Source organism: Mixophyes fleayi, chromosome 1 (assembly GCF_038048845.1).
Source record: "Mixophyes fleayi isolate aMixFle1 chromosome 1, aMixFle1.hap1, whole genome shotgun sequence".
NCBI lineage: Eukaryota > Metazoa > Chordata > Amphibia > Anura > Limnodynastidae > Mixophyes > Mixophyes fleayi.
In genome coordinates, this window is record NC_134402.1 from 138,420,575 (window position 1) to 138,441,996 (window position 21,422).

Here is a 21,422-nt window from a genome sequence, read left to right on the forward strand (position 1 = left end):
TGGCCTCTATTAAAAACTGACATTGTCAAAGAGCAAAACTTTCAGGAACACATTTCAAAACTTGAACCTGTCAATTATTTATAATAAGGGACAGTTATAACTACACTAGAAATGTTATTAGGCAGGTAGATTACTTTAGAGGACTGAAAATGCAGTCCTTTGTGTACAAAATTTGTACATTGTTTGTAAATGCTAAGTTAGCTATAGAAATGATTGTCATGCTGTACACTAATACCAGCGTACATTCTTTTCTGTACTTGCAGCTTTTTCTCTGCATGCTCCAGCTAGCCTGACACGATGGGTCCTCTTAAAGATGCTGAATTGGGAGCTTTCACTTTCTTTGCATCAGCTCTCCCTCATGATGTTTGTGGAAGTAACGGCCTCCCTCTCACACCAAATTCCATCAAAATCCTGGGGCGATTTCAAGTCCTCAAGACCATTGTCCATCCCAGACTGTGCCAGTATGTGGATATCTCTCGTGGGAAACATGGTAAGGTGAAGCAATTCTTTATATTAATCATGGCTCTCCATACTAATAAAATAAATGTTTTGCCTAAACCTATCGGAAATGCCACCGTGTGAATCAGTTTTAGAAAGTGCCCCAGTGACAAGGAGGGGGGGGGGGGGGGGGGCGCTGACAATATATTCTGGCTAAAATTAAAAAAGCATATCAAACCACATGGTATACATATGCTATAAGCAAGTGTAAGTTGGCTGGTCCAGTCGGGCCAATTTTGTGGTTGTACTGCTGGATGATGTCCTTTTGGCCAGCAATTTGCATAATGATATATACTTTTTCCATGACTGCTTTGCTTCAGCTTGCCAGTGAGTGTAGTCACAGGTCACACTTTTTGCTTTGTTGCTAGATACTTATTGGATGTGTGAGAATGTAACTGCCAACTTTGAACACAGAATTGCTAGGCATCCATGCACCCAGTACAAGAGGAAGTCCATAGAGTTAATGTGAGGGTGAGTTTCAGATATAGGAATAAATTAGTTTCACTGTGGAGGTTGTTGGGGACATACTGTAGTTGGCAAACTAGAATTATGATCAGGTTGGACAAAGGTGGATTATGAAGGGTTAAATCATGTATAGTTGGGAATATTGAACATGAATAGCTTGGATAGGTTGGGGATGACTTGACAACACTAAATATGTGAGAGGCTGAGGATGGATCAGAAACATTGTGTGCATGTGGCTTTATTTGAGTGGTGCACCTCTGAGTTAGACTAGTTACCTTTGTTGCTGCCTGCTATGGGGTATAAAGCTGTGGCAGTGTTTACTAGTTGGTCACATTAACTGAAGTTCTTCGGTCCTCGGATGATATTTCTCTTAAATATAGGATATTTTAGCTAATCGTGTTCCAATTTCAGAATATCTGGTTTCATACAGTCAATGTACAATGACCTGAAAATTAACTGTAAAAGAGTAATACCTGTAATATGTGAAACCAGGAATTAATTTAAATGTGCTGTTGTAGATATGGACGTAACACAGATATTGTCAAATAAAAGTTCACAGAAGAGGCATATGACAAGCAGAAGAAGTGGTGCTAACATCAGTTGTCTGATATAGAATGAATCATTATTTTAAACTTACCTCTTACATGTATACTTTAATGTTAACCTTACACACTGGAGCATCTAGCAAAAATGTTGATATTCATTTTTGGTTATTCTTGTTTTGTGGCCTTGTGTTTTAGCAAAGTATCTCTGTCTACATAAAGAAATGTTATAATGACAATATGGGGGGAATTCAATTGGCCGCGTTACTGTAAAAAGTAATGCGGCCTGCAAACTTTTACCAATATTATGGTAATAGTGCGCATAATTACCGTTAATACGGTAAGATCAACGCTGGCTTTTTGCGCACAGCTCCCTGAGCCGCGAGCAGTAATCTGTGTTAAAATTACCGTTTTAACTTTAATAGGTACTCTGTGGCGGTATTCTGGGGGGATTTGAATCCCCCCCCCCCCCCCCTATATGTGCTATTCTCTCTAGCTACAGCTATACTGATTTAGGTATACTACTATATAACATTGCTAGCTAATGACTGGTACATCTATTTGTGTAAATATAAATGTGATTCGTCTAAATCTACATTATCTTGACCCAAGAGTCACTATTTGTATGTGTTAGTGAACACACACATAAAAGGTATTAGTAAAAAGTCCTTATTAGCAGCTATGTAGGTAGTTAGATATTTTCTAGTCTCGCCCACATTAATCTTTGTGTTTGTACATCTGCTATACTGATATATTTATTTGAATCTGTTCTCAATGGAGGAGGCAGTAGCTTGAAGCCATGACCTTAAGTATACACTAATATCTAATAATATATACCATTATTCTGTGCACTGGGTCGGAGATGTGAGGGCACCTTAACCATCCTAAGATGAACCAGTGACATCATCCAAAACTCACAGAGCAGCACTCATACTAGCTAGGTTTACACTCAATCTGACACATTAACACTAGCGATCACATGCACTCCCCGAGGACGTAACCAGGTGCAATGAGGGGTAGGAAAGTGGAATTAATTACAGCTACCCCTAAAACCCATTACATAATTGTAGTTTGTTAAAGGTGAATATCTATTGAAGGAGCAAACAATATAAAAAAATTATACAGCTGAAATATTTTACCCTGTCCTATTTTCATAGGTTTTTACTGCAGCACACAGAGGTGTGACATACACTTCATATTCCACTAGTAATGCAGCTTTCTGTGCCAGGTTTATTTGACTTGCTTTGTCTTCCCTTGACATCTGCCCCTACGATGCAGTTGTCAGTGCTCCCCCTCTTTACTGTTTTGTGATTGGGGCTGTACTGTGACAGACATTTGCAGTACAGTAGGGGTAGCTTTGAGAAATGCACTGTTACAGCTGTTATCACGGCACAATTTATCTGAAAATTGGTGTTTTAAATCTGGTGCTTTTTCTGTGCCCACACCCACCCTTTAAATAGTCTAATATAATTACATAGTTCGCAAAATTTCAAAAGTCCATCAATGCAGCTGTATTTTCTGCATAAGTTGGATGTATTTACCTTGTTTGGAAGATGATTCTTCCATTAATTCAGACTCTGCATAAAAGCAATTTATTCATCTATCTGGTTGTCTTCATTCCATCAGTTACAGCTACCTGCTAGTAGCTGTAACTGCTCTTCAGCCTTTCCATAGGACACCAATAGTAGACCTTGCTCAGTCTACATTGGTAACAGAAAATAATTGCTTTCTCTCAGCTGTCAAATATACCAAGTTATGTAATGGTGGGGACATTTTAAATGATCATTATTGTATGTTACAAGATTCTTTCTCATGCTAGGTCAATTTAGCTCATTCATATGCTGCATTCCTGTGCATAGATTACTTGGGCACAGTACTATGTAAATGGCGGAGGTGCATCGGGATTGATGCTTACTCTGTTCTTGGTGTGGTGTGCATGTGGTCAAACTGCACCGCTTGCACAGTTCACTTCAGCGCTGAGGTATCAACAAGCCCTTGGAGGACATTTAAGCTCCTTTTAAAGTAAGTAAAAGTTTCCCTATAAAACATTTCTAATATGTGATCCAGACATGGGATTAAAGAGGTGGATATATTCTGGACAGCATCAGGAATCTTCATCAGAAGACGGGTGGAATGTTGCGGGCGACAGTTGGAATTTAGTATGTAAACAGGCTGTTCGTATGAGAAATCAGTGTGGGTATGGTATATAGGTATTCATTTGTTGTCTTTTGTTTTTCTGTAGCGAGGGATACATTTAGGCCACATAAACCATGCCTCTCTGTTTCATTACCTTGGAAAGCAGAGCAAATTCGTAACCGAGGAATAGGAATCTGTTACAGCAGAACTACTTTCTAATTGCTTTTCCAGATGCACCGTCTTTCATCACCTCTAGAACACTGAGCACATTTAATGTTCACTGACAATTGTCTTTATTACAGGCTCAGTCATCTATTGTTCCACTTACATTTTATATTCATTTCCATACTCACCGCAGATCAGAAACCTCACCGTGGATTACATGAGCTGAGGAAAGGGCCCAACAGGGATTGATTTTCGCTCTGGCTCTGCTCACGTTAAGTATGTAGTTTAATACAGCTGTCTGTAGACACCTTTTCCTCTGGTGCAGATAAATGTTTTACATGGAAAGATTCCTTCTGTTCTAAACGTACCTTGACATCTGACAAACTACATAGTGAATGTAGCTTTTACTGATTTGTACAGAGACTATGAGCAAGGGTCACCTTTGAGCAAATAGAGTGCAATCTCCATAGACCTAAACAAGGTTTGTGGGCCTTCTTTAGCAATGCTATGTACATAAATTTCAGAATACTCCCCACCAATTTTTTAATGCTACATATGGACTGTACTACAAATACTGTCTAGCTTGGAAGATTTATTGAACACTGCACTCCATTGCCCTGTTCTCCAGACATGTTCCATACTGCCTAGCCACAGACACGGTACATCCCTCTGTTTATACCTGTTAAGCTGAGTGTTGCTAATAATAACATCAGGTAAAAAAAGTTTCCTGTCTTTACTTTGTACGACTACTAGAAAGCTGATTTTGCACAACCTCTGCTGCTACCCACTAAATATTTGAAGAAAGAAGCAAGTTCCTTGGGGGTCTGACAGCTGCATCTTACCCACCCTGGGTCTTTCTACTTAAACGTTAAGAATTCTGAAGAACCAGCTACTGTACATAAACTATAATGTCTGTCTTTACTAGCTGGAATAAGCCTCTTGATTTGGAATTAATAATTTTAATAATTAATACTTTTGAATAACTGATTTTTAATTGGAAATAGCATATTAAAAATGACCTTACTTCACTTAAAAAATCAAAACACATTTTTAATTCATCAATTCCTGAATTGTAAAGATCATGGTAAGAATAAAAATGTGTGAGACTGATCTGCAGTTAGATGATATGTATTTTAGGTCAACAGATCAACTGAATAATCAAGGATGCCTAAACAAAAAGCATCTTGCAGGGTTGCACTGATTGTAAACTGGATGCTTTTAACACTGCACCACTTCTTACTATCATTGTTGTAGGTGGGTTTTAATTACTATGTGTCCAGATTAATCAGATTGTATGGTGAATTGAATTAATTTATTTGACTTTTATTGTTAACAAATAATCCCATGTATTTCAGCAATCTGAACAAATTATACATACATTTTTGGTGAGTTATTCTAAGGGGGAATTTAATTTCCTGCGGTGTGCCACAGAGTGCCTCTGGTGATGTGGTGAAGGCACTCAGCGGTGATGTAACTTCCCTAATTTTTCCTCGCCCCATAGAGGTACGCAGAAAAATAAGTGATGTTTGGTACCGTAGTACCTGAAAATATACGCATCCGGACATTGACGATTTGAATTCCCCCCTAAAAGTGCTTATTCAATATTCTCTTGGTTATTTAGGCAATTTTGAAATAATTGACTACGGTGAAAGTAGAACGTCTAGAAACTGAAAATAATCATAAAGATTCTCTGATGATGTAAACAATTGGAAGAATACTTTAACAAATTCTCAAGTATAAGCATTACAAGGTGACTGGGTGGTCAACGAGACAAGCCAACATCCTGACACGGGGTTTCTTATGCATTTGGAATGCATACATGACAGCCCTGGGAAGAAGGATGATTTATACCTCACAGATATTAGAGACGCTCTTATAGAGAGTATACACACTAAAAAAGTAATAAAAAGGAAACTTCACTTGTAAAAATGGCACTTTGGATCATTAATACACATTGTGTTTAAAACAAATAAAATAAAAAAGGACTATTCCTTTAAATATATTTGCAGCCCAGTTTTCTGGAAGGTCAGAATTTGTAACATTATTTATAGCGCACGTCATATTTTTATGCGGTCATTGTTTCCATCCATCCATTTTCTGACTCTCCCTCTATATCGCTGATTACCGTGTTCAGCACTCTTACTGCATGCTCTGTGCCTCTGCCTTTCAAGAGCTTAAAGTTATGAACTGTTTAAAAGTAATAATAGGGACAAAAGACTGCTCCATATCCTAGCTATAAATACTGTTTAGTGCAGATGGAGAATATTTGCAGATCTCAACAATTGCCTGGCTCTGATTTAAATCTTCAATTCTGATACAATAGCTTGAAGAAGAGCAAAAGCAGAGCAAGATCCATGTAACATAGCAACTAATATTATTATTATTATTATGCATTTTCACGTCCATGACATTCTCCTCCGCTTCATTTTGGCGTTTATATGTTTGTATGACATTGTTGAAAAGTAATGAGAAGATTTTAGATTCCTCAGTATTGCTTTTTAAATATATGTTTTTTTACATGTACTGCGCTATTCTGTAAATGTTTTAATTCTTGCATTTGCAAATGTTTAATGAATATAGCTTCTATAAAGATATTATTTTATTTTTACTGTTTAAAATACAGTTCAAAAGCCTGCTGTTCATAAATCTTATTTAGTTTTACTTTATCTTCTCCAGTAAATCATGTTGCTTATAGCACTGTGGCACTAATCATTTCCATTTCTAAAATGAAATTTCTCATTGAGATTTAATGACGACTTTATATTGTAACAATTATATCAATGATACAAGTTGTAATTCAGAGATTAACAATGCGCTTAGCTACACTATATACCATGGATTTGTTTTTCTTATTGTACTGTATGATAAACTGTATAGAATATGATGCGACTTTAGAAGTCCTGAAAAGTCTCAATAGTATTAGTTATAAGATATTTTATACCCACTGGCATTTTAGATACTGTATATTTTCATCACTAGTCACAATGCATATTAAATGCAAAAGAATGAGACACACATTTAAAATATGAATTTTCAAGCATTGTACAGATTATTGCGTAATTTTGAAATGCGACAAATTAATGGAAATGGGACAAAGAGCGTACCTAATAACACACGGTATAAATGCAAATGGGTGTGACTCACTTAGAACAATTATTTGTAATGACACATGCATGTGGGTTAAAAATTCATGTAAAATAAAAAACCGCCAGTGCACATGTAGCCCTGTGTAGTAATTACTGCAGGTTATACATTGTCCTCTGTAACAAGTACAACAATTGTGCACTGCCTAAACCTTATGAAATGCCCGTTGAAATGTTAAAGTTCTATTTATCATTAGGTCATAGGTACAAATAATTGAAGTCATAGAAAGTGTTTTAAACAGAGACAGCCAGACTACATCGGTCTCTGTTACTATCATACCTGCTAGAAGTAACGCATACAAATGTGCAAGTTATAAAAACTGCTTTTACTTTAGTACACATAAAACATGTGCTGAAAAATTCTCAATAATTTCTAAGGCTAGTGGGACCTGTTAAATTGTAATGTGTCTGGGCTGTTACATAGCCATGCCAGGCTACAGAGAGAACACATTGGCCAGGGCTGATGTGAGCTCCTGCTCTCTGGGAGTCAAATCCGGTGGAATACCTCTAGTAAAAAGTTTAATTGGAGCATATATTTTCCAGATCCCAGTAACACTGTGTGACTAGACTATTTTGAGCTTTCTCATGAAAGTTCAGTACGTGCACAATCCAGCTTATATGAAAGACACACACACACACACATATATATATATATATATATATATATATATATATATATATATATATATATATATAAATGTTTTTTTTATGTATGACGGGTGCAACCAAGTGACAAGTTTGCTTAGTTCATTAAAATTGTCTCTTACTTCCTTTTGCATGTCTGTTGCTGTGAGACAGTTCTTCGATAATTCTGTTCCTTCCAATTCTGTTAATACTGGTAGATCATGATTGTGTGAACATGAAATTAAGATTTAGATTGGCATAAAAACAGGACTTTCTTAGTAGAGTCAGAATGAGGAGGAGGATACAATGTGAAATACAGTATAACTCGTTAATACCTCAAAAGGGGGTAAACACATACAAATGATAAATATGTATTTTAAATACAACATATTGGTGTATATGTACCTAGCATATGCAATTTCGGGGCTACGGAATCTGTGTCGCCTTACAAATAAATAATAATAATAATTGATGTGGGATAAGTGGAAATAAATCCAGAAAAGTTAATATAATAAAGTAACTCTTCTAACCATGAGTAATATGCCCTTTTGAGGTCCTCTCTTATCCTGGAATTGGGGTTTGTCTGGAGTTTAGGGGCTAGATTTAGTAAACTGCGGGTTTGAAAAAGTGGAGATGTTGCCTATCAGATTCTAGTTCTCATTTATTTTGTACATTCTACAAAATAACAGCTAGAATTTGATTGGTTGCTATAGGCAACATATCCACTTTTTCAAACCCGCAGTTTAGTAAATATACCCCTAGGTGTTATAAATGGTCATTTATAGTCATTATTCTTCCTTTGAGCAGCCATAAACATATACTTTGGGCTGGTACTACAAATGGATCAAGGCTAATAAAGTTTTTCATGATTCCTGGCCCACAACCACCGCTGCACAGTATTTGTACCCTAGGCAAGTTGTACAACTTCTGCATCTTTGCGGCAGCTTGGTGATGCTGTCTCGGGATATCCCCGCTGAAGTAAGAGCATATCGGACCTGTTTTCCTCTTTTGAATCTTTTCTGACTGGAGATATTGTACAGCACTGTTAGTACAAATATAAAGTGCAGTAAAAAAGATAGTAATGTAGTCTGACCTGAAGCATGCAGTGGTAACAGAAAGTCGAAATAATAAAAACACACTCTCCCCTTTTATCACCGATAACTTTTATGTTTTACGGTATATTTAGGAAATTGCACTAATTGTGTGCATATAGTCAAGAGGTGTAATATTTTATTATTTTTGTCTAATTTTCCTTCTAAAACCCAAATCAAAAATGTAAACATTCTCAAATCTAAAAAAAAATATAAAATTTCCGTTTATACACAGACATTAATAAATTAAAATGTATTCTGAGTTTACCAGAAATAAACGTAAAAAGCATGTTTAACAAATGTATAAACACCCCCAGTTATAAAGGGGTTTAATTTGCGATTCCCCACAATCTCCATGTGATGTGCATTATTGTTTATTTTTCTGTATAGGAAATTGTACCTTAGATACAGACATAGTTGCAATCTTGCACTTGTTTCCTGCGGTCTATTTATATTATATATTTATGTGAGCCTAAACTATTGATCATTGTGGTACCTGGGTTTTAAAATTGTTTTCATAACCCTTTTCTGTTATAAATTGCTTTTCTTGTGCAACTGTCACTACACTGTACATATACACAGGTGCTTGGAATTAGCTCATTATATTAAAGTTACATTGGCAGGAGAGCCCTGTTTTTGGTAGCATGTGTCTGCGGGGCACTATCACATGTGACTTGTTTGCCCTGACATAACCACTGGTCCCGGCTTCCTTTTCCTATTATTAACAGATGTTAATTGTAAGGTCGTACAGAGTTGCACGTATTGGGGACCAGCAGTTATGTAGGATGGGCAGGGGTCTTACACTAGTACATTGAAATAGCATGTACTATGATCAGTGGGTCGCATCGTCATATTATCCTCATATGCAACACACACACACACACACACACACACGCGTCATTTTGATAGCAGCCAATTAACCTACCAGTATGTTTTTGGAGTGTGGGAGAAAACCCAAGCAAACACAGGGAGAACATACAAACTTCACACAGGTAAGGCCATGGACAGGAATTGAACTTATGACCAAAGTGCTGTGAGGCAGAAGTGCTAACCATTAAGCCACTATACTGCTCAATGGATACTTGTGTAACATGTTGAGCAATGTTAGAACAAAGGCCAGAGCCTGATATACCCATAATGAAGCAACAGAGAAGAGATCATTTTATCATTTTACTTTAAATAAGAGAACCCCATGCAATACTGTTGTCTTGTACCGTTTGTGTTTTTCATTTTCTACCTTGACGATTAGGAGTTAATGCTTTCCTTCTGCCTGTTTATGTAAACTCATTACACAAATTTCAATGAATTTTAATATTCATTTGATTTATTCTCTGCTTCCCTCCTCAGAGAGACTGGTGGTTGTAGCTGAACACTATGAGAAAAGTCTTGAAGATTTGCTACAGAGCAGGAAGCCTGTGAGGTAATGTCTCCATCCAAGACATCTTTATTTGTAAAGATTGCCTAACAAAAACAGATGGACAGACTGCAACTTGCTTTGTTTCAGTCACATTTAAACAGACATACATTATAAGTAAGGTTTATTGTAGTTTCAGGTTTCTGTAAAGCTAGGTACACACTACAGAAAATGATATCTTTACCAACGACTGAAAGTCCCGATCAGCATGCTGATTCATGTGTACACACTTACACGATTCTGCAAGATTTACCCTTCAGATCTGTGCTCTTCATCTGTCATAACATCTGCTGAAAAGATTGTGACTCGGTAAACTCTATGGAGATCTGTCTACGCTGCTGGTTGTGAGTGCATACACACTACAGAGTTTCACCAACATCGTCGGGCAAACTCTGAAGTGTAACTCTGAAGGGCAAAATCAAATGAAACAATACGATGTGCTTTAGTACGATAAAATTTGATCATAGAAGCGTACACACTAATGCAATATCGGACCTAACAGTTGTTTATCGTTTGATTGGCCCGATAATTGAGTGAAAATCCTGTAGTGTGTACACAGCGTTAATGTTCAGTAAAACATACGGTCATAGGTTGTAGTAAACATATTTACATTTATTGAGCTGCCATGTTGTTTTCTTTGCTCAGGTAGAATAAATGGCATACATCGATCGCAGTGGAGAAGGTTTGTCATGAAAGCTCCTTGCGTCAATATAAATACTTTTACAATAATAATGTTAAGATAATTATGTCTGCGTAGTCTGAACATTATATTTCACACGGACAAAAAGTTACAAATTTAAAGGAGATTAATGGGCCTATATATTACTATGATATACTGTAGTGTGCAGAAATATGCTGTAGCCAATCAGGTGCTAGAAAAAGACAGAATCTGATTGACTAATAGTTACATTTGTGCACATGACACCACACAAACGTAATAATGGTGATAATATTGCCTTCACTATCTCTTAAAGATTTTCTGTCATTTCATTAAAAACATTGTTGCATCAATCTGTTGTGAAAAATGGAATATAATTGAAAATTATAGTTAATTTAATTAAAAAATATATACCATTTTCTATATATTTAATGTTTCATTACATTGCTTCTATTAAGCGTGTTGTTGAGGGAGGAATCCCTCACCAACATGATATTGAGGGGACCAGCATCTTAATTTATTTTTATATTCTTACATGCCAATACACTTCTAGGGGTAAATGTATCAAGCTGAGAGTTTTTCGGCTGGTTTAAAAACCAATCAGATTCTAGCTATCATTTGTACATTCTACAAAATTATAGCTAGAATCTGATTGGTTGCTAGAGGCAACATCTCCACTTTTCAAACTTGCCGGAAAACTCTCAGCTTGATACATTTACCCCCTAGAATGTGTTTGTGTAACACTAACCATTTATTATCCAAACAAAATATCTTTTATTTTCCAACTTTCTGCATATTTTCCAGGAGAGAACACAAATTATCACCAGGCAATACAGCTTGATAGTGGTTTATAGCTCTAGTTAAGAAGATGCAACCAATTTATACAGTAGGGCGTATAGGAGATTTAAGCTTTGATTTTGTTTTTCTTTGATAGAGGCTTATTAAGTTTATTATTTAGTAGCTTGATGCTATCCTGTAGTAACAAATGACATTTTTGTTGAGAATGTCTGTGTTGCTTGATGTCTGTCTCCATGTGCAGACTCTCCCCCTGTGTTTGTATTGTATCACACTATGTCGCTGCTCTGAGAGAGGTTACAAAGTAATGTACATTTATTGTCTTTCTGCTGAGCTGCAAAATCGATTCACCACACTGAGTTGGCAAAGACATTTTGAGGGGCATGTTATTTCCATTGCAGAATGTTTATTCCATTCAGGGAACCATAAAGCAAAGGCTCATCTGCTTCCGCGATCAGTCCTGCCAGCAACCGCCAAGGGCCTTAAGAGAACAAAAGACCTTGTACACCTGTAGCCTTCATGAGTTCAACCTCAGCAGGGAATGTCCTCAGAGATCTGTCTAAATGCAGCATGTGCAGACACAGACATTATTAAGGACTGCTCATCATCACCAGTTTTTCCGTGTTTTTTTTTAAAAACAATTTTATTTGAGTGTATTAGATGGTTTGTTTTAGAAACATTGTTACATTTCACGGTGCAGACCGTTAAATCAAAATCAATACTTTTAGCATTTATTTAAAACATAGTGCATGTAGCATAAATGTGCTGCGCAATCATTTGTAGAAATTGCATTAACTTGATAATATTTTGTTGGTTACTATGAGAACATGACATTTGGGCTATTTTAGGGTGAAATGTACTAAAATCCACAAGGTAAAACAATGCATATTTTCAAACCATTTCTTTAAGTATGTGCTAGACTGCTAGTCATGCATTTGGTCGCCATTCAGAAAGTCAAGAACATTAGGTCGACAATTCAAATGTCGATACTTTTATTAGGTCGACATTTCAAATGTTTATAGTATTATTAGGTCGGCAATTTACATGGTCGATAAGTCACATGAGCGGCAGTATTATTAGGTCGACAATTCACATAGATGACAGTATTATAATGCTGTCTACATTCAGCAATTAGAATGTAGACAGTATTATTAGGTCGACAGTTAGAATGTAGACAGTATTATTAGGTTGACAATTAGAATGTAAACAGTATTATTTGTATATATTATGGTCTGCATAATAATACTGTCTACATTTCTATTGTCGACATAATACTGACAATCTCATTATTTTCAACTTTGCAGCCCTCTCCATATTATGGTGTACCATATAAATTTGGATCATGTAATTGTCGTCCATATGTATCACAACCCTTCTTTATTACTCACAAATCATGGGAACATATGTCAGTGTCTAGGTGCGTAGTATCAGAGCACACGTCAATGCCATTCTTCAAAACAGGGGACACATTTATGAGCAGGAGAGGAAGTAATCAGGACTAGCACAACGTCCAGCCAATCAGAGCATTATAATATTGGCCACATAACAAAGTATTTCGGCTCTGTCAACTTCTGCGTATCATTGGGAGATGTTCTATAAAAGTAGAGGAATGTAAAAATATTTTACATTTTGTTAATGAAACAAGTTTACACCATATTCATTTGCAGTTATTTAGGAAGCAAACATGGATTTTTTTTTTTTTAGTCTCTAAAAGGTTAATTTTAGCAGTGTTATCTTAGGAAAATAGATGTTCTATTCGGACAGTTTAATGTCCTACTTTTTTAATATGGAATGCTAATTTTATAGGAGTAAAATCTGTAATAAATCTATGTGTATTCTCTAAAAGTGAAGATTTATTCTGATGATAACTCACCACATCCCCTGTTTGCTGACTCGGCGATTCGGATGTAGTGGATAAAATGGTAATCTAATATCGCAAACAGCTTTTCGCCATTGGCCAAGAGTCTACATATATTGGGCAAATAGCATAAATAGTAAATCATTGCATGCCACTCTATGTTCTAGAAACCTTCAGGGACATGCCACCTATTCTGTATGATCTACCAACCTATACAAAGAATTTCTGTTATGTATGAAATCGCAAGCATGTCACTCAGAACCTTCCCATTTGTGTGTAACACAATGCAGATACATTGCTCCCCCCCAACACAGTATTAATAGTCTGTTTTCACCACTAGAATGGGACTTAAAACATGCTGAACAGATTTAGCTAAACACACATTTATTTCAGGTGCATTATTTGGCCTAATAACATAGAGACTATATTGATGTCTATGCTTATGTTGTGGGTTAGGATTCTTTTTAACTCTTGTATAAGAGACAACTGAATAACATCATAATAAAAAAAAAACATGTTTTTGTGAACACCAGTATGTGTGAAATAATTGTTCTAATTGTTTGTTTGCTAACACAAATCCAAACAGCCTATTAATTCATATGTCCACGTCAAAGCAAATCTATTGATATTTCTGGTCCTCCAATAAAAGCTCAAGATGATAGGAGACAGACCCCTGACATGAAGCGGCCATTAAAGAAGTGTCAGCCTGTTGACACAGGGCAATTGTGATAGATTTTTTCCCATGAAACTTGTAAGGAAAGTTAGTCATTGGTTCTGTGATCCACCCATGCTCATGTGACCTCCCGTAACACTTCTTAATACATATGCCTTGATCTCAATATACTGTCCATATGTTCTGTGTGGGCTTCATTTATTTCAGCTGGCAGACGTTTTTGTCTGTTATCATTATGCTGTTTGATTTTCCAACATCATTTTCAGTGTCAGTGACTCACATGAAGTTTTATTAGGTATGAGACAAATTTTCCCACCAAGAAATTTTGTTTAACGGAATAAGAGCGCTTACCATTTTTTATGTGTTGTGGTCTTGGTCCCTTGAGGTCTACAGAGAGGAGATGTTCTGGGTTGTCCATATTGTATATTTTCGTACTTGATAAATGCTTAAAAATAGCTATTTTATTATCTGTTATATATTCAGTATTACACTTCCTGGAAGCTTGGGATAATCAAAAAATGACCTCCAGCAAAATTGGAGCAATCATCAGTGAAATGTATATGCAATATGTGTTTCACCTTTATGATTTCTGTGGAGAGCAGGTGTCATCTATTAAAACCTGATGTACTGGAACAGCCCTAGCAGGCGGATTGGTTTTTAAGTTGAAATTAGAGGAAAAAGAATCTTTATTCCGCCAGATGAAACATTCATTCTCCACGCCACTGATTTTTTAGCATGATGTCCTGCCATGTACAACATTTACATCCGTGTAAGAAGGACACAAACACATTGTGATCTATTCTAGGATTTAAAGGCAGTTGATGAATAGTGGGTGAACATTAATGTGGCTTTTGTTATCAAATAGAGTGTTTGCAAATCTCAGTGTTCTGTAGAAGAGAGATACATTCTACACATCTCTTATTGAGCTCCTTGCTGTAACCTATACGCTAGAGCCCGCCACACTTTCAGTATATGTGGAAACAGAGAATGCAGACAATGAAGAATGTGCAAACACATAGAACAGCTGCCCAAATTTTTAGGCGTAGGGGTGTTGTTTCCTTCATCAGATGTGAGTGAGAATTGTATTTTCTGTAAGATGATTACTGGACAAACAATGGATGGCTAAATACTTTCTCTAAAGTGTCCAATTTCAATCCTCCATAGTAGACAATACATTTGGCTCTATTGCAAGATGATTCAATCTGTGAATAATTTGCCCACACGCTTTGAGTGCCAATTTGCATGGATCTATAAGTCAATTTGCAAACCAAGCTAATAGACTGCGAAGGAAAGCTGATAAAAAACTTGTTTATATTACTTACAGCTGAGCCACTGGTTCCACAACATTATCATTGGGGGTTATTTGTCAGTTTATTTTTTAGTTTTACTTGTTGTTTGATTGGATTTTCATCACTTAAAACAACTGTGTTGGAGCAAAAACATTGTGCAATAAGCAGCTAAGTTTAATGGAAGCATCCAAACCAGCTGACAAATTCTGCATACATATAGTCACCTTAACACTTATGGGTAGTCCTTGTTGAGAAAGTGAAGATGACAGCGTTGACAAAAAAAGGTCCCGTCTTTGGAGATGTCGCATAATATTATAATTATATAAAGTCATGTGCTGACAGTTACTAGTTTGAGATATAGTAGACATTTTTTTTTAGAATGAATGGGTGTGCTCAAATTAGTCTTCCTTCAATATGACTGACAAATGCTGTACATAGACATGGTTAGTGGCAGTGACAACACCAACACTGGGGGTACTCAAACACCTAAAACACCCACAAAGCTGGCTCCTGTAGTCTGAGATACAGTATAGACTTATTCTAATTCTCTTAATCAATAGGTTTATTTCAGTGAAGGGTTGTTGTGTGCTAATTGCAGGGACAAAAAGTTTACAAATTGCAACATGCGGCTAGAAACATAGCATTTGCAAGTTGTGAACAGGTTATTGGCAAAACCTGCTATAATGTTTTAACACACAGCTTTTTTTTTTTTTTTTTAATATTTTTATTTTCAGACTGCATCAAATACATAATAAAGTATTACGACAGAAAACAGATGTCGGAACAGTGACATAACAAGTAGTAGATAAATCAAAATTAACTGATAATACTGTCATATGAAGCCAATAAAAAAACTAGTATCTTACTAATCATTAAGAAGCAATGACCAAAGAAGCAATAACCAAATCAAAATGATACAGGGATTTTGTAGTTTTATTTAAGGGGTGTTGTACTGGGAAGGAGGACGAAACAAGGATATACGGATGGGATAAAGGTAAATGGTGGTGAAATAGCAGGGGACCCCACATTATTCCAAACCTGGGGCAGGTGAATTGTTAAATTTCATGTCGCATGAAATTTAGGTAATGTGTTGCCAAGTAAGGGAGTAATATATTCCACAGAGGATATATGCCATATCCAGTTCAACAGTGCTCTTGTGGCTAGGGGGAGATTTCCATCAACAATTTAGATGGTCTGTTGGTTTACTTGGTGATCTGAGTTTATTAAGCAGAAGTATTACAGGGTCCCTTGGTAGGTTTGGGTATGAATTACTGGCAGTGTAAATGCTGACACTTATCCTGTCGACGCGAAAATGTCGACAGGGTAAATGCCAAAACATCCATGCTGCCTACATGCTGAAAATGAAGACGTGATTGTCAACAGTAGTAATGTCAACAGTCACAATGTTGACATTAAACAATCGAAGCCTGCACAAAACATTTATCGACAACAATTCTAACAGTAATAAAGGTTAAAACAATCCCCCCGGCCACCCCTCCTTCCAAAACACTCAAAAACCTGTGCTGGCACCTGGCGGACCCGGTGCAATACAGCCGTTGGCACATTAACTGATACAAAAATAACAGCGTGCCCCCCCAGTCAGATTTACCCTAGTGCTGTCAGCCAACTGCTACTAGCAAAATAAGGGGGAAAAATGGGTGAGATCCCCCTGATTTTACTACACAAGGCTTAGTCACAGAGGGCTTGTGTAACTATAGCAGGAGAACCTGCAATGTGGGGTCCTCCTGCCATAATGACAACCAACCCTACTCTGTGCTCCTTCAAACGTGCACTGAAAACCCACCTCTTCCTTAAAGCCTACCAACCATCCGCAGTACCCCTTCATCTCCTCCACTTGCTCTCCCCTTTGCCTCATCTGGCTCCCCTTGTGCCTGTTCTGTTTTCCCTCCCTTAGGATGTAAGCTCACATGAGCAGGGCCCTCTTCCCTCCTGTCTCCCTACCTGTTCTTCTGCTCCGTGTTTATTGCTTTAACCTGCCTGGAGTTTCTGAAGTACTGGTATTTTTGTTTACTGTTTTGTACTGTTTCACCCTGTATAGTGTACTGTTTGTATGGTGTACTGCGCTGCGGAAATCTTGTGGCGCCTAACAAATAAAGGATAATAATAATAATAATCCCAGGCTGGCCAGCACGGGGCTGGGATTCCCTAGGGAATTGGAGTCCAATTGGAGTCCACTATCTCTATTTATAAGCTTGGGCTTTCTCTCTGACAGCATGGGAAAGTCCCAGCTTATAAATAGAACTAGTGGCTGTCAGTTTTGCATTATGCTGCGGGAGCATACAGGAACTAATGTCTGCGTCGTTTGTATGGTTAATTTTTTTGCCAAGCATATTGCAGAGGAATATTTTGGGTTTTCAAGCAGCAAGAAAAACAATATTTTTTTTTCACACTTAATATATTTAATGTTTTTTCTGGGTTTAATGCTTACAAGATTGGATCCTATAAAGCTTACAAGATTAGATTGTTTACAGATGAAGAACACAGATGTTGGTAAGTATTACTGGGGTTTTTTATTTTATTTTATTTTTTTTCTGATTTGGCAATTCTGTCCCTGTGACCTGAGGGAAATCATCATCATCATCAACATTTATTTATATAGCGCCAGCAAATTCCGTATCGCTTTACAATTGGGAACAAACATTAATAAGACAATACTGGGTAATACATACAGACAGAGAGGTAAGAGAACCCTGCTCGAAAGCTTACAATCTATAGGACAATGGGAGTAAGAAACACAAGGGCATGTGCTACATCATATTGCACAATGGACCAGCTAGAACACAAAGGTAAAAGTACTGAGTGGGCTATGTGTGTTGCAATGTTGGTCAGAAGGTTGTTGTCTTGCGTTAGCAGTGTAGAGGATGGTAATAGGGTAATCTAGGGAAATTAAGATGATGGTTGAGGAATATTATAACCTTGTCTGAAGAGGTGGGTTTTCAGTGAACGCTTGAAGGTTTGAAGACTAGAGGAAAGTCTTACTGTGCGTGGGAGGGAATTCCACAAAGTAGGTGCAGCCCGGAAAAAATCCTGTAACCGAGAATGGGAGGATGTGATGAGAGTGGAGGAGAGACGTAGATCTTGTGCAGAAAGGAGGTGTTGAGTAGGGAGATGTTTCGAGACAAGTGAGGAAATGTATGTCGGTGCTATTTTGTTGATGGCCTTGTATGTTAGTAGAAGAATTTTATATTGGATTCGTTGAAATACAGGCAGTCAATGTAGAGACTGACAGAGTGGCTCAGCAGAGGAATAACGGTTTGTAAGGAAAATCAGTCTAGCCGCTGCGTGCAAAATAGATTGTAGGGGTTCAAGTCTGACTTTGGGAAGACCAGTAAGGAGGGAATTGCAATAGTCGATGCGGGAGATGATGAGTGCATGAATTAATGTTTTTGCAGTGTCTTGTGTCAGATATGTGCGTATTCTGGAAATGTTCTTTAGGTGTATGTAACATGATTTAGATATAGAGTTGATTTGGGGAATAAACGACAGTTGTGAGTCAAGGATTACACCTAGGCAACGAGCTTGCGGGGTGGGATTTATGGTCATGTTATTGACAGAAATAGAAATGTCAGGCAGGAAGCTTCTGTTTTTGGGTGGGAATATTATTAATTCAGTTTTTGAAAGATTGAGTTTGAGTTGGCGAAAAGACATCCAAGATGAAATGGCAGAAAGACAGTCAGTAACGCGAGACAACACAGATGGTGAAAGATCAGGAGAGGATAGATAAATTTGTGTATCATCCGCATAGAGATGATACTGAAATCCAAAGGAGCTTATTAGTTTTCCAAGAGAAGTGGTGTAGATAGAGAATAGCAGAGGACCTAGGACTGAGCCTTGTGGAACTCCAACTGATAAAGGAAGCGGAGCAGAGGTGGATCCAGAGAAATTAACACTGAAAGAGCGATTAGATAGGTAGGATGAAAACCAGGATAGGACAGTGCCTTCAAGACCTAGGGATTGTAGCGTTTGTATGAGGAGAGAGTGGTCAACAGTGTCAAATGCAGCAGAGAGATCCAGGAGAATTAGAAGAGAGTATTGGTTATTATTTTTTGCTGTGATCAAATCATTGACAACTTTGGTCAGCGCAGTCTCTGTGGAGTGTTGAGAGCGAAATCCTGACTGAAGAGGATCCAATAGGTTGTTTGCTGTAAGAAAGTGTGTGAGGTGTGTGTAGGCAATTCTCTCAAGAAGCTTGGAGGAGCTGGGAGATGGGGCGGTAATTTATGAGAGAGTTATGGTCAGAATTCTGTTTTTTTAAAATGGGAGTAATCACTGCATGCTTGAATATAGATGGAAAAATACCAGTAGAAAGAGATAGATTACAGATTTTAGTTAGAGGGGGAATGAGCACAGGAGACAGGGACATACCCATTTGTGAGGGAATGGGATCAAGAGGACAGAAGGTAGAGTAGGAAGATGAGAAGAGAGTAGAAACTTCCTCTTCATTTGTGGGATCAAATGAAGAGAGAGTGTCAGAGGGTGCTACAAAGGAATTGAGCAGATTGCTTGTCAAGGGAGATACCATTTCAAGCCTGATCTTATCAATTTTGTCCTTGAAATAGGAAGCAAGATCCTGTGCACTGATGTTAGTTGGAGGATTTGGGGCAGGAGGATTCAGAAGAGAGTTAAATGTGTTAAAGAGGCTTTTGGGGTTAGAAGCCTGAGCATAGATGAGAGATCGGTAGTATGCTTGTTTAGCAGTGTCCAGAGCATTTCTGTAGGAGTGGTAAATATCAGTATATGTGATGAAATCATTAGATGCATGTTACGAGCCGCGGCGGTGCCCAGCCACCGCGACTTCCCTACCTCCGTCCCGGTCGTCGCTATGACGACCAGGACGTCACTTCCAGGGGCTCGTCCCGGCCGTTGCCTAGGCAACGGTCGGGGCGCCTAGAGAGTAGCGCCGCGTCCCAGCAAAGGAGAACTGCTGGGCGCATGCGAAATTAGGCAAGTCTGTGGGCTAATTAATCACGGGCTGAAGTTACAGGCATTAGCCTGCAACGGTGTGTGCCTGTCAGGGTTTAGCCCTGATTGGTCTGGAGCCATATTGCTGATTAGTCTACAGGAGTGCAGGCAAGCTCTGATTGGGCCATCTGTGTATTTTTGGCAATGAGGTCTGCTGCCTCATTGCCGGTTATAGCTTCTGTTTGCCAGTCTGCTGACCTGCTCTCTGCCTTGTTCCTGTCTACTGGAAATTCTACTGACTACCCGTGTATGACCCTTTGCCTGGATTTTGATGCTGCCTGTGTTTCTCATGACCTTGACCTCTGGCTTGAATACCGACCTCCCTGTCTGCTCGTGACCCCTGACCTTGGCTTGTTTATTGGATCTGCTACCTGCTGCCGGCCCTTGACCTCTGCTTGGACATTACTCCGCTTGCCTGGGTTCTCCCCAGCCGGTACACACTTCACGACCCTCTGTCAGTCTGCAGCCCAGTCTGTCCCCACCATCAGGGGCTCCAGTGAACACCTGATTGGCAGAGTAGACTCCGGGTTCTGTTGTGACGGCTGGAGGGGTTCCTAACAATGCACAAGATTTACGCCAGTGACGTTCTGTTTTACGAGAAAGTTTTTGTAGCGTTCGTGTTACTGTAGTGTGCCACGGTTGGCAACAAATTCTACGCAAAGTATGTAGTGTCGCTGGAGCCACTTGATCCAGGGCAGTTGCTAGGGTTTGATGAAAATGGGGTACTGCCCGATCAGGGGAGGAGAATGTAGAAATTGGGGAGAAAAGGTGTTGGAGAGAGGTGGAAAACTGTTGAAAATCAATAGCGTTGATATTCCTGCGGGTACGAGGAGGCTTGGGAGAGTTTGACACCAGGGAGGGTAAAGAACTGGGGGTGAGCGAGTAGCTAATAAGGTGATGATCCGAGAGGGGGAAAGGAGTGTTGAGGAAATTAGAAACTGAGCATAGTCTAGAGAAAACAAGATCAAGACAGTGGCCATCCTGATGAGTAGCAGATTCAATCCACTGGGAGAGGTCAAGTGAGGAGGTTAGAGAGAGTAGTTTGGAAGCAGCATTGGAACGTGGATTAGAAATAGGGATTTTGAAAT

The 21,422-nt window shown here is 38.3% G+C and overlaps 1 protein-coding gene across 4 annotated transcripts in view; it reads left to right on the forward strand.

Moving 5' to 3' along the window:
* Positions 1-21,422, forward strand: part of TBCK (TBC1 domain containing kinase) — a 214,011-nt gene that overhangs the window by 740 nt on the left and 191,849 nt on the right. For 3 of the 4 annotated variants that reach the window (XM_075200804.1, XM_075200818.1, XM_075200825.1), the window contains exons 2-3: positions 264-490; positions 10,012-10,084. In XM_075200804.1, the coding sequence (XP_075056905.1) occupies positions 298-490; positions 10,012-10,084 (266 nt within the window). In that variant the 5' untranslated portion in view covers positions 264-297. Of the gene's footprint in view, positions 1-263; positions 491-3,999; positions 4,083-10,011; positions 10,085-21,422 lie in introns of those variants that run through there. The other variant, XM_075200810.1, reaches the window with a different exon arrangement.